General features: G+C 31.7%; 1 protein-coding gene across 3 annotated transcripts in view; it reads left to right on the forward strand.

The window, feature by feature from the left end:
• Ggamma30A (guanine nucleotide-binding protein subunit gamma-e) overlaps positions 1-12470 on the forward strand; it is a 167772-nt gene extending 155302 nt beyond the window's left edge. For all 3 annotated transcript variants that reach the window (XM_088266477.1, XM_088266476.1, XM_088266479.1), the window contains exon 3: positions 11788-12470. In XM_088266477.1, coding sequence (XP_088122603.1) covers positions 11788-11893 — 106 coding nt within the window. In that variant the 3' untranslated portion in view covers positions 11894-12470. The remainder of the gene's footprint in view (positions 1-11787) is intronic.
• The last annotated feature ends 1156 nt before the right edge of the window (positions 12471-13626 follow it).

Consider the following 13626-nt stretch of genomic DNA (forward strand, 5'->3'; position numbering starts at 1 on the left):
TCGCCAAAGAGACTCGTACTTAAAGGATAAATATCAATTTACCGCGACTCATTTTCAGATACCGTATTTTTAAATTACCATCTCGCGTATTCAAAGCTCGGCTTAACGAATTTTTGTATCTCAAAATTTCATCACCTCATACATAATCGGTTAACTGCGAACCGCAAACATCGTCAACCGAGAACCTCGCCCCCACCCCGACTGAAATGTTCCCCTATTGAGGTAGGAGTGCTGCGTTTAGAGCAGGTGCTCCCAAACTCTTTTGGCCCACAGACCACTTTTCATAGTCAAAACTTGCCTCCATAGGCTATACCTTGGGTCGGTACCCTGGGTGAAAAACTACTTATTATTTTTCTACTAAACCTTATCCGCACCCAATGGTGCATAGGGCACTGCATCGTAGTGAAACAGTGTTATCTTGATCATTAATTGCATGAAGGCAAGGTGATCAGCCCTCCGCTTTTTGTACCAGTCTGGGGTGAAATAAAATAAATATGAGAGTGAAAATCACCCATATTTATTTTGATCCTCTGGGAATCGAACCCGAGACCTCCTAGCCAACCGCGCTGACCACTGCACTACGGAGGTGGACAGTATCATTACTAAGTGGAATATTTTTCGTAATATCGAAAGGTGGTTTGTGCAACAGGGTGCGTATTACCTCACATACACCTGCTAGAATAAGTTCTTTGCCAATAGTGTGTAGCTTTCCAGACATTAAATACAAATGAAAAATTGTCACAATTCTTTTTATTTCATATGAATCCTTGCACGGAAATCAAGTTCAACCCCCAAATCAATTTTAATTTTCCACGGACCTCCTGAATGATCCCAAGGGCCCCTGAGGACCGTAAGGACCACTTTGAGAACCACTGGTTTAGAATATGCCAATTTTGTTTCCGACGGCAGGGTCTTTATACGACATGATAAATTGAAGCGGTTCTGGAATTTCATCAGACAATTATTTAACCGGACATATTATTAGAAATTTAGGATACGCTTACAAACCCAATTATTCAATTAGAACCTTCCCATCTTTTCATCCTTAATATTCTCACCCTCTCGGCGTAACGAGTATTATTGAAATTGAACCTTTTTAAATATTTATTCAACCAATCTCGACAAGTACTAAAAGTATGCGCATAAAAATATAGCAAAAAGGGTTAAAGTAAAAACAATTGAAATTCTATGATAAGTGAGATAATAAGTATTATCGATAAAATAAAGGCATGTTGAGATTGTTTATAATAAAGTAAATGCTTTTTAAATATTGATCGAAAATTTCAATATTGCCTTTTTAAGCGAGATAATATAAAATTATTCAAAGAATAAGGCACTTTAATTCATAACTTTTTCAAACCCTTATCCGCACCCCAATGGTGCATAGGGCACTGCATCATACAAAGGCAGTGTTGTATTGATCGTTAACACACGAAGGAAAGGTGATCAGCCCTCCGCTTCAGGTACCAGTCCAGGGTAATTTGGAATAAATATTAGAGTGAAAAAAACACTTATATTTATTTGACCCCCCCTGGGAATCGAACCCTGGGAAGCTGACCATTACACTACGGAGGCGGATGAATTCATAACTTAAGTTCTTAATATAATATTTTCAGTTTCACATGTAACGGACTTCATCATAACGCAAAATTATCGGTGGAGGGCTGAGTTATAAGTATCGCAAGAGTTAATTATACTGAATATTTCAGGCAGAATAATTGTGGTCATTTTATGCGAAGGCAACCGCGGAATAACTTATTAGGGGAAAGTTAGCACAAGTTTCCTTATCGGCACTCGACCGACTGGGCTCAGCTAGTTGTTGACAAGATAAACTGCGTCACGAAAAGTAAAAATGATTACTCGAATACTCTTAGGACCCTTCAAAATAAATACTGTTATTTATGGTCTGGACCAATTTAACCTCTAAGCTGCTCGATTTCGAGTGTCAAACTTTCCGTCCCGTGATAGATTATTTTACATTACAATATTTTTGACAAAAAAAGCATATTTTTGCCTATTTTTTGTAGTGAAACTTTTGGATATCCATCATAGGTGTTCACAGTATACAATGCACTTTACTAATTATGTTTTTATGTTGTATTTACACAAAAATATTAACATTTACGGACTCGCGGCCAAAAGTATGGCGGCTGTATAGAAGACGCGGCTGTCGTATCTGCGGAGCACGAGCTGACCGGAAGTATTCACGATAAAGTTGACACTAAATTAAAATAATTTTGATATTTTATGACAATAAATCAAAGAGAACTAATTCATCCATGCCTCGAACCAAATTTAAGTGCAAAAAATTATCCATAGGTGTTGATGTAAGTACGTAAAGTTGAAAAACGACTATGCATGCGATCCGCAGTCAACGGTACTTCTATAAAAAACGACAATAGATGCGATCTGCAGCTTACGGGTTAAAGCACAACTTTATATTTTATATGTCTCACTGTGTATGAAAAATAGGGGTGGTATTCAGACTCCTCGCTTATTTGGCTCTCGATTTGACTTATACTTCCACTTATGAACGTAAAAAATACGATCAATATATATCAAGGTGTTGAATATGTGATTTTTAGTTTAAACCTCTATAACGTAATTGTAATATACGTTTTTATTTGTTTATAAAACAGAACACAATAATGTGTACTAATCGATAAACTCAAAAAGTGGTATAATACTTTAGTGGTGTTCAATGATTAATTTTCTTAAAATTAATCATTGAACATGTTTCAATAATACGCCTATCCGCCAGGTAACTAAAATGTGTAAAAAATATAAACTACGGTTGCAAGGTATTTCGAAAAAAAAAATTCACACACAGTTATTTTCATATTGCCAAAAAAGTCTAAATACCGGTTAGGGATGATGACTACAGAATATAAGAACTCGGATCTATGTGGGGTGGGTATGCTGAAGCAAAAAGAAATTCTTCAGTTTTATGTGGCTAGTAAAATTTTTAATTTTCTCTCTTCCTCGCATCAAATTTCTCTAAAATACTGAATGAGGAATGATGAATAATAACACCGTTATTTCTTCTCTAAGAACTCAGAGTAATCCCATAAAGCCGTAACGCGTTCTTTCATTCCAGTCATTTAAATTTCTCTCTTGACATTGTTGGTGTTTGGCAGTCATGTTATATTTAAACAACACTTAAATTCTCATTTTATTTAAACTTTATTAATTCTCATTTTATTTAAACTTTATTAATTATACAAATACAAAATAATGAAAGAAACTTTTTTAAAGTTTATTAACAATGCTCTATTTGATTTATGTTATTTTAAAAGTAACTCTCAAAGCTTTTGTTTTTGAGGTTTGTTTGTAGTTTGGATAGGAAGATTAGGGCAGGGGGATGTGAAAAATACATCACAACTTCTTATTCTTTCGATATCGTATCAGGTCATCCCGACGTTGGCGATCACTCTGGAAAAAAAACTTGTCTGCTGCTCGCAGCAACTCCTTTCTTCTTAATTTGGTCAAATCTCTTACAATTCTCTACTTTCTACCAACTCCTCGAATTCCCTCAATTTTCTCTTATATCGCTCACTCCTTTCAAGAACGTCATAAATCAAAAAACTTGATTTTTCAGGAGAACGTTTTTAAAGTTGAAAAATATAATACAATGTATTAAAAATAAATATGAAGCCACTTACTGAACTTTTTACTATGCAACAGATCTTTTTAGGTAAAACCTGAAGGTTTTTTCTCCATTTGAAAAATATTTATTTTATTTTAAAAAAATAATTAAGCAATACCTTTTCTTCAAAATGCAAAAACAACATTTTCTGCCCTGTAGCGGGTAAATATTGAGTTTAAAATATGCCTCTTTTGCTGGGATATAGTACATTTTCTGGGCATTCCGAAAACATGCCCAACTCAAAATTCACGATTTTTGATTTATGACGTTCTTGAAAGGAGTGAGCGATATGATAAACTGAAGAAAGGCATAATGATTATTTTTTCTTAAATGGTTTTTGCAGATACTTTATGGTATATTTTATAAACTTAATAAAAATAAAACTACAATTTGGTTTTTAACCACTTTTTTGGTACTTTTTTCTAACCGGGCTCGACAAGAACCTTGTCATCATCAGGGTTAAACCTGTACATGTTTACTCCTGCGTAGTATGTATGCTTAATCCATGTTTAGTATATGTTTAACCCAGATGATGATAAGTTTCTTGTCGAAACCGTTAGGAGAAAAGTATTAATAAAAAAGTGGTTAAAAACAATGTTCTAGTTTTATTTTATAAAGTAAAAATCATATTTATTATAGCACGTGTCCTAAGTAAGAGATCTTGGGCTTGTTTACATTCGTTAACAGTTTACGTCCTACTTCTCATACGTCCTACTACATCACAAATATCCGGACCAATTGAAAACATAAAATAATCAAATTCATTTTGCAATTGACGAGAATCGAACCTGCGACGCAAGTTTCGCAGTCGAGAGTCTACCCAACTACGTCACAGTGCCTGTCACTATTTGGCCTCAGAAAGTTAACCCTTTGAAATAACATACTTTATTAATGCATCAATCCTCAAAAATAAAAAATATTAAAAATAATATATTATTTTGCATAGCTCTCTCCAACGATATCCCATCCGGCCTTCGTTCTCACTAAAATTTCATTTCATTTCATAACTTCAGTTTTGGGTAATATGTACATATAGTCACTCTATTGGTATTAGTACATTTCTCCTCAGTTTAATTCATCCGCTATGGATCATAATAATTATCAATATCAATCTGTGTAACTATCTTATCGTTAATAATCTGGAAATAACAGTGATTGAGGCAAAGTCGTTAATATTAATATCTACAATCATAATTTATAAAGTCTTAAACCGTATCCGATCATTATAAGCTATATAATCGATAATCTAGAAATCAATCTTAGACAGTTTATCTTTAAACAATCTCATAATCGTATTAAATTTCCGTAAGTAGATTATTGGACGGGAGATTGAGGAAGCAAGGAGCCGCCATCTACCGCCCGGAGCCAACATTAATTATTCATTAAAATAGCTGTCATGGAAGAATTTTCTCGGAAGGTGTTCTGTCAATTTTCCTTTCATTTCTATCAAGATAAAATAACATTTAAGATCTACGCAGACTCAAGAAAAGCATCCAAAGGAAATTAAAATGAAAATGTGTTTTTGACGACTGAAAGTTTTTACCTTCTTTAATTGTGTCCTTTGATTTATTATTTCCCCTATTTCTACTTTCTAAATTATGAAGAAATATATTTGAGAAAAAAAAACATGAAAGCGCTTAGTAGACTTTGACGTTCGGTGTTTGATAATGATGCTGAACGCATTGAAATACGTGTCACGATAGATTTTTAGATATGGAAGCATTTATTTTTGTTGAGTAAAATTTAAATATTTTTTTTTAAATATTACATAAATGAAAATGTTTTCCGAATCAAATTAAACTTACGACTACTCTACAATAAATTATTTATGGAATAATATAGATGAAATGAAATAAAAATTTATTACAATATATCGTAGTCGTACAGGAGAAAGTGACCAACTAACAAAACGTAAAATGTTCAGGAGGGCCATTTAAGTCACTTTTGCTTGGCAACAAAATAAACATCAATGCAGTTAGTCATTTTTAAAAAGTCAATATGTTATATTTCCAAGTTAAAAATCGCTTTGGGATTTTTTCAGGGCAATATTAAGCTAGTAAGATATCAATAGTCAATAATCACGTTTTTATAAAAAAAAATGCACTTGGTCAGTTTCTCCTGTATTACTACGATATGTCAGTGAAGGTGGAATAAATTCCTTAACATATACATTTTTACTGTTTTTCACAAGGTAAAATAAAAGTTATGATTCATTAAAATTAAAAAAAAAAAACAAACAATTTTTTCTCTTACCTTTTTCTGATTTTTTGTTTGAAGTCTACGTATTATGATTTTTTTCATCCCCTAGGGGTAGAACCTTAAGTGTCAGCAACATAATATTTCGTTTGCAAAACATTTGTTCGCGTCTCAATTTCTTGCTACACGTTTTTCAAAAATTACATTATCAAATCCTTTGGGGTTTAACCTATGGGATGAAATCCAATTTTATAATATTAATGACAACTGTCATTGAAATTTAAAATATTTCTATGCATTTTTATCGAATTTTAATAAGCGTAGAGAAGAGCTGCGAAAAAACCTACAATCATTCTTCTATTTATCTTTATCTTTTACAGAATTGTAAATTTCGATACAAAAACCAAAAGTTTTTCCCAAAAAATGTTCAATCTACAAATTCTTTGTTTGTAAATTTTCCCGACTAAAAATTTCCGAATATTACGTTCTATCCAAAATTACTCGTTGTATACTAGTTGAAGCTGTAAAATGAAGTAAAAATAACGTTCTATCGATTACTCACAAATTCATCTGATTGAATTTGGACGTATAGATCAACGAAATATGTATTTTGTTTTTTCAATATTTCAACATATGTTTTGTGAAATATTTTTGTTAAAATAACCGGTTATTAATTATTTTTGCGAGATTATTTTGCCGCAGGGCAAACGAACGAGTGAAACGAACACAATTGTTTTACAGTATTAAAATGCGCATACATATTTTATTGATATGGAATCCATAAAATGGCCAGGAAATTTTTATTGATTAATTATTTCATTGAGGTGGGATACAACTTAATTTTCTTTAAACCCAGGTAACATTCATATTTACATTTTTTGATTAAAACACCCTTTTATTGTTGAAAAAGTTTTTTTTTTTGGTTTTGAAAAAAAAAGAGTTATTGAAATGTAAGGAGTTAAAAATGATAAAAAAAATATTTTTTCGCCAAATTCCAATATATGTACAGTGGAGGCTTTCATAACGAGCACCTCTCATAACGAGTAATTCGCATAACGAGCAAAAAATGTGAAAAAGTTGCTTCTTTAACGAGACTGACTTTGTATATTTGAGAGTACACCATTTATGTATTAATACATTTCAAGTGAAATTAGCTGATTTTTGCCGTTTTTTGCGAGTAGCAGGTAATAAAAGATGTTATACTCGTACGTTCGTACTTTTATCATTTTATTTTGCCGCTCGTGTGCGTTCTGGTGAGCAAGGGGAGAAGAGATATTCAGGGATTTCATAATGTATGTATGCAGCCCTATCTCTATCCTCGGGAAGCCTCGGGTCTCCCAACAATCGTCTCAATCTAAGTAACTTCAATAATATATCAAGACCCGTAGGAGTAGGGAGCTGCCAACTGAACTGAATGGACCCGGAAAACGTCGGGTTTTTGCATATTTTTGTGCGTATAGGCCGCCAAATTGTGATCATATTAAATGGAGATTCACAAATTCAGACACATTTTGTTATTCAACCGAAATCCCATATTTGCCTTTTCTATATAAAAATATTTTACATCTGTACATCAAATGTATTGAAAATATTTATTTAATAGAAATAATTTATATGCAAAAGTGGAAAAATCAGAATTAATTAAATCCGAATAAATAAAATTGTTTTTATTAATTGTTAAGGATGTCTTAATATTTTGCCATAGATTTTTGACATTAACTTCATTAGTTTATCAAATTCCCGTAAATATGTAATTAACGAAAAATGCGTGAATTTTTTGATGATGTACATAAAATGTTCTTTAGAACATCTACTTTATTTTTAGTAATACTGATATTTTTTTCTAAATTTACCATAGAAAATAATTTCTTTTTTGTGTTGATGTCCATAGGCAAATATGTATAGCATAAAGCACAAGAGCTTATTTTCTTTATTAGAGAGACCTGCGTTATTAATTTTAGGATTGTAAATAAAAATATTTAAAAACTCTTGTAGCCATATTAAATCAAGTAAAAAATAATAAACTACATCAATTTAAGTCGTAACAATGCCTTACAGATGAGTCATTGATATTTTTGATAAATTGTATTCTATGTACTTACTTTTATCTACAAAATAAACCCTTTTTGTAAATGTAAATTTTCTAATAACGAATTTTCACACAGGTACTTTACATATGCTTTAATACTTCTTGTCCCACCAATTTATATCTCACTAGGATTGCTGCCTATTCATAGAGCGTACACAAACTAATATATACTTCTATGTTATAAATTTATATGAACCGCTAATCCTTAGAGCCTGAGTAATCGGGTAGCTTTTCAGGTAATGCGCAAATGTTTATGTTGTCTTTTCTCTAAATAGCCTAAATACGTAACTTCCTAAACAAACGACATTAAATTAAGGAAGATCTTCGATAATGGCACAAATATTTCACTCGAATCCAAAGAAATTCGCGACAAGCAAAAAAAATCTTTGAAAAGGGTTCAGAATTTTAAGATGTAGGTCGGTGCTTCAAACAAAAGCCATAAGAAGTTACTGAGATATTTCATGTATACGTTTTACAGAACATAATATAGATACTCGTGTAAATACCACAAGATTTTTTTTAAATATGACAATAGATTGTAGAACATGACAATAGATACATAACGTGTAATTAACATCAATTTTTTTGTTAAAATAAACAAAATTGACACTTAATCCTAACTAGATACGTATTAAATATTTTATAACGATGGTATTTCAGTCGTTCAAGTGCTCCCTCTGTCTTATTTCAACCGCCCTCAACCATAGTATATTTTGGGTGCTTTGCCAAAAAAAAACGTAGTATCTAAAAATTACGCATACTCTGAAGTTGCAAAAAATGACGTATACATATAAACATGATATTATTATTTATTATTTAAATAGATTTTTTTATTTCTCTTAACCTATTTTTTTTATGTGCATTGAATAAAATCAACTGGATAAATTCTCTTATAATTGTGAACTTGGACATTGTAATTTCTTTCATCAGAACGTCCAATTGTAACTTATTTTTATTTGTGCGCGATTTCCGTTTCTGATACAAAGAAAATGTGAAGCTTTGAACGTTTGTTAACACGGACAAATAGTTGTTTATGCCAACGGAAAGTTAATGTTATTTTTCCATTCTCCATGACTGGACTGGACTTCTTTGTTATTTTCGTGGCAAAACAAATTACAACCGATCACAATACGAATACGTTTTGTTTCAAATGAATTAAGGAAGCTCTACTCTCCTCGGTATCAAAGTCGTACATAATATTCCCCTTGTCCTCGCAATATAATACAATAATATATGGTCGTGGAACTCGCAGAATGTTAAGTTATTGTCATGGAAGATTGCCAAAAAAGTTTCTCGAGAATCGAGAAAAGCCATGCCGCAGTTTATGGCCGAGAACAAATTCTCAAAATTCAATTAAACTCCGGACACTTAACCTAATTTGGAAAGAGTAAAATATGGAATTTGGTTATACGGTATCCGTAATTGATACTATCGGTACTTTAGAATTTTTTCTAACTTACTTGGGGAATTTCAATTAGGGTAAGGAAAATCACTGACTGAAATTTGAATATTTTAAAAGAACGCTTTTATTTTTTCAAACTTAATTTAAAGAAACTTGTCAGGAATTTTCATTTAATGTAATTACATATATACAATATATATTTATAAACAAAATATATTCATTGATATAAAATTAAGTATTTTAATATTACACATTTTATATATTATAAACAATATTTGGTCACTATTCGGTACTTGATTGGGTATAAACCGGCTGTAAACATTTATATCGGGTCTTAAATCCCCAGAAGCCATTACGTTCCATCCAGGCCTAGAATTTGATGGTCGTTTGGACATCTCTAGACTTTATTGGGGCCTCGATTAATATAGCCCCCTGTTCAATGTTATATGAAATAAATAAGCCTCACGGATATTTATTTACCAATTTCTCACGGTCAATTTTCTTTCCATTCTACGGGGATCTAATGATTTCAGGATAAGATATATTATCCCATTTCTAAATAAACACAATATGCGTTAATTTTATCCGAATCAATTGTAGTCTATCCGAATTAATTGTAGTCTGGCCAATTAATTGATAACTCGTGTCATAAATTATATCAAAAATTTATGTATGCCTGAATGTACCGTCAGACCACATTCCAATATGTTTTATAAGGGATCATAAATTTTACACTTTAGAATAATAATAAATAATAATTAAAGTATGTACTTCAAATATTATTTTACATATTAAAGATATTATTTTTTGTCGTTCTTTTTTTGGGTTTACTCTCTCTTTCTCTCTTGTCATTATTCTTCGTTCATTCATTCCCTAGACAAATTTACCAGCTTGCATTCCATTTTACATAAAATGTTTTTTTTTTTTAATTCGTAGTATCATGGATTATCTAACATCTAAGTAAATGGACGTAATGCAAATAAATGGTTCGTTGAAGTAAAAGTTTACTAAAAAATAACAACCTTTTCAAATGTATTAAATATAATGTAACTGTATTTCCTCAAACTTTCGAGTGTTTGCACTTCACTGTTTAATAATCAAAATATCTAGAATTAAAAAAAATACTACAAATAAAACATAATGAATGGTTGATTGCAGCATTATATATTTTTTTTTATTTGTTATAAAATCACTATAAGTATCACTTGAGCTGTTTGAGAAGTTATAATAAAGATATGCAGTGATTTTATAAAAAAAAAGTTATTTCGTAAGTTTAAAAAGTTATTCATGTGTAGGAAAGTCAACTTAATTAATTGCATAGTTTAGACCTAAACAAAGAGATTGGTACATAATATTCATATAAAAACATTAAAAACTCCTTACGATATAATATAATAACCTGTCCTTAAACATCCTGTCCTTAAACATCCATCGACCGAACGGGTAGAAAATACCGTTCCCGTCCTTGGTGTATTAATTGACATGTAAAATTATGGACCATTTATAAAATTAAATACATAAAATGCTGTAGCTATTTATTAAACATTCACACTCATTAGACAGTAACGAGTTTTATTATTAAATTAATGTAGATAGGTACTCCATTAGGAAGTGGCGTACCTGTAGCGTTCCTATCTACATAATGCATAAATTAACCATAAAGATACGTTGTGAAAACAACTCCCGTAAAATGAAATGAATACCTGCGCGCCCCAAGGAAAGTGTTGCTAACGGGGTTAAATTAATGTGGAGAATTAACAGACAAACCTTACTTAAGTCATTTTATTACCCAAATAATTAGTTCGGAAGTACCTCTAAGCCTTAAGGTAAACGCGTTATGGCGCATAAAGGCTAACTTTTTTCAACAACTTTCAACATTCAAAGGGTAAATTAACAATTCATCTTAAACTTGACAGGAAATGGTGAGACGAGTCGCTGTTTTTTTTTTTTTTAACTTAGACATATTTGTCAATCTTAGCGACTCTCTGAACCTTTCATTTTACATTGTTCGTCCCTTTTTTATATTATTATTTTTAATGACGAAATGTGCAGACATTTAATCGGAAAAAATACAGCTTGTCTTCAGATATCGAAATCAGTGTTACTTTTGGTTACTAAAATGCCTCGAAGCCCGTCGCTCACGTCACTGACATTTGAGACTACTCATTGACAGGGAATAATGATAATTTTGAAAGACGTAAAAATCGACGTACCCATTTTATAATAATAACTATTAAAACGTAATTCTCAGAATTAGTAATCCTGACGTAGATATTATTCACATAGGAAGTCAAATATCTAATTACAACACATTTTTCTGACAATCGAAAATATTCCACCTCTACGAACAATACGCAGAGCTACATACAATATAGCCTAAGTGGCCGGGGTATTTTTATGCCTAAGTAAACACATTTGGGGCGCTATTTAATCTAATTGCGTTATTTGTTTCAGAATGCGAGAATACGTGGAAGAAAATGAGAAAAACGATCCCCTTATTCACGCCCCCGACAAGAAAAGCAATCCTTGGGCGGAAAAGGGGAAATGCGTCATCATGTAAGGACTACATCGGCGGGCTGGCGGTCTGGCGGTCTGGCGGTTTGGCGGGCTGGCGGGCTGGCGAGCTGTCTTCACCACGCGGGTTCGTGCGGCAGGCCAAACTGTAGAATGCGACCTCTCGCGAAGGAAGAACTCCATCCTGCAAATGGCACCGTCGGCATCAGACACGAGGCCCGACTGATCGCATGTCAATAAGCGACGCCAGTACCTTGACCTAATCAGAAAATGCCGCTAGACAGTCATGTTTGAATGTGTGATAAAATTAATTTTAAAAGTTTTGTATCCGAAAAGCTTTGTAACGAGTCGTAATAAATTCATTTCTGATATAATACTAGTTAATCGAGGTTAGAATATTAACGAGCGGTCATAAGTCTTATGAAGATATCGTTAGCAGAAGAATGAAGCAGCCGTTTAGTAATGATAAATCTTGTAACGTAATAGTACCTACCTACTCCAAGTTGCTCCTTCGCTTGCTATCCATCAATCATGATCTCTTATGTTTATTGTAATGTACATTTCATCATTATTATATACAGTCATAGATTTAAATAAATACCTTCAAACCTTTGCTTTAGTAATAATTTTCTTTTCTTTTATGTAACTTTATTGAATCTTATCCCGCACACGTCGCTTGTAACATCATCATCTTTATTACTTACCTAGTTCATTTTACTTAACTTTGAGTATTCACTTAGAGCTAAGTAGAACATTGAAACATGGCAAATTGTACATTCCACTGAAGAAATCACTAACATAAATGTGTATCTTCCGATACACCCTCACTTAGTACTTTGCATTCAATAATTCAGCACTCCATTATACATGTACTCACATATACGTAACCTTACAACAGGCAGTGTTCTTTAAAGGGCGCAAAACATTGAAAATTTAAACAAAGGCATTAATGGATACTGACTTATCAACCAAAGATTTTAAAAGTGCTACTCATACCTATAGAATAATAAATACCATATGTATAACGTAATTATAATTGTCGGGAGATTGCAATAAATCAAGTATACTATTCTAAAAAAATTAAAATATTTCGACATGAAACTTTCTCGTTTAGTTAATTGACACTCATTTAATTATTAATTCAAGATAAAGCGATAAGAAAAGAGGAACTTGATTAAAAAACACAGTTATATCAAGATTTTTTTTCAGTCCAGGAATCTTCATAATTGATGCACTAACTGAGCACACTAATTAAAAATGTTGAATGAAAAATCATCCGCAAATTACTTATTTGTGGGTTAACAATATTTTGTCAACTATACTGTACTACCTCGGAAAGTACATCTATTTGATAAAATTTAATCAAAAAGGTCTTGATAAAAATGTATAAAATTAAATTTAATATAAGCAATCATTACTTACCTTTCTTCATATTGTTCTTCTCTATAATGAATCTAAAATACATAGTTGGAATTTAGTCATATTTTCTCATCAATCATTTGCCAGACTTTTCAACAATTATTACGAGTCTCAAACTAGTCGTACATGTGATTTTATAAATCTCAATCATTCAATTATGTTTTCCTGGGAGTATTTTGTGCAGAAAATCCAAATTTTTTATCCATTTGTTGAATAAAAATTGGTTAAATAACTTGATTAATGCTGAAATGTTTTCAATGTGCAACATTCGCAGTTGTAACGCAATGATTAAAATAAAAATAATATAAATATAATATTTAAAAAAAGAAATTAAAACATAGAAAATAAATACAATGTTAC

This window comes from Brachycentrus maculatus, unplaced genomic scaffold (assembly GCF_059751285.1).
Source record: "Brachycentrus maculatus isolate JH-2025_06_01 unplaced genomic scaffold, ASM5975128v1 h1tg000269l, whole genome shotgun sequence".
Classification (NCBI taxonomy): Eukaryota; Metazoa; Arthropoda; class Insecta; order Trichoptera; family Brachycentridae; genus Brachycentrus; species Brachycentrus maculatus.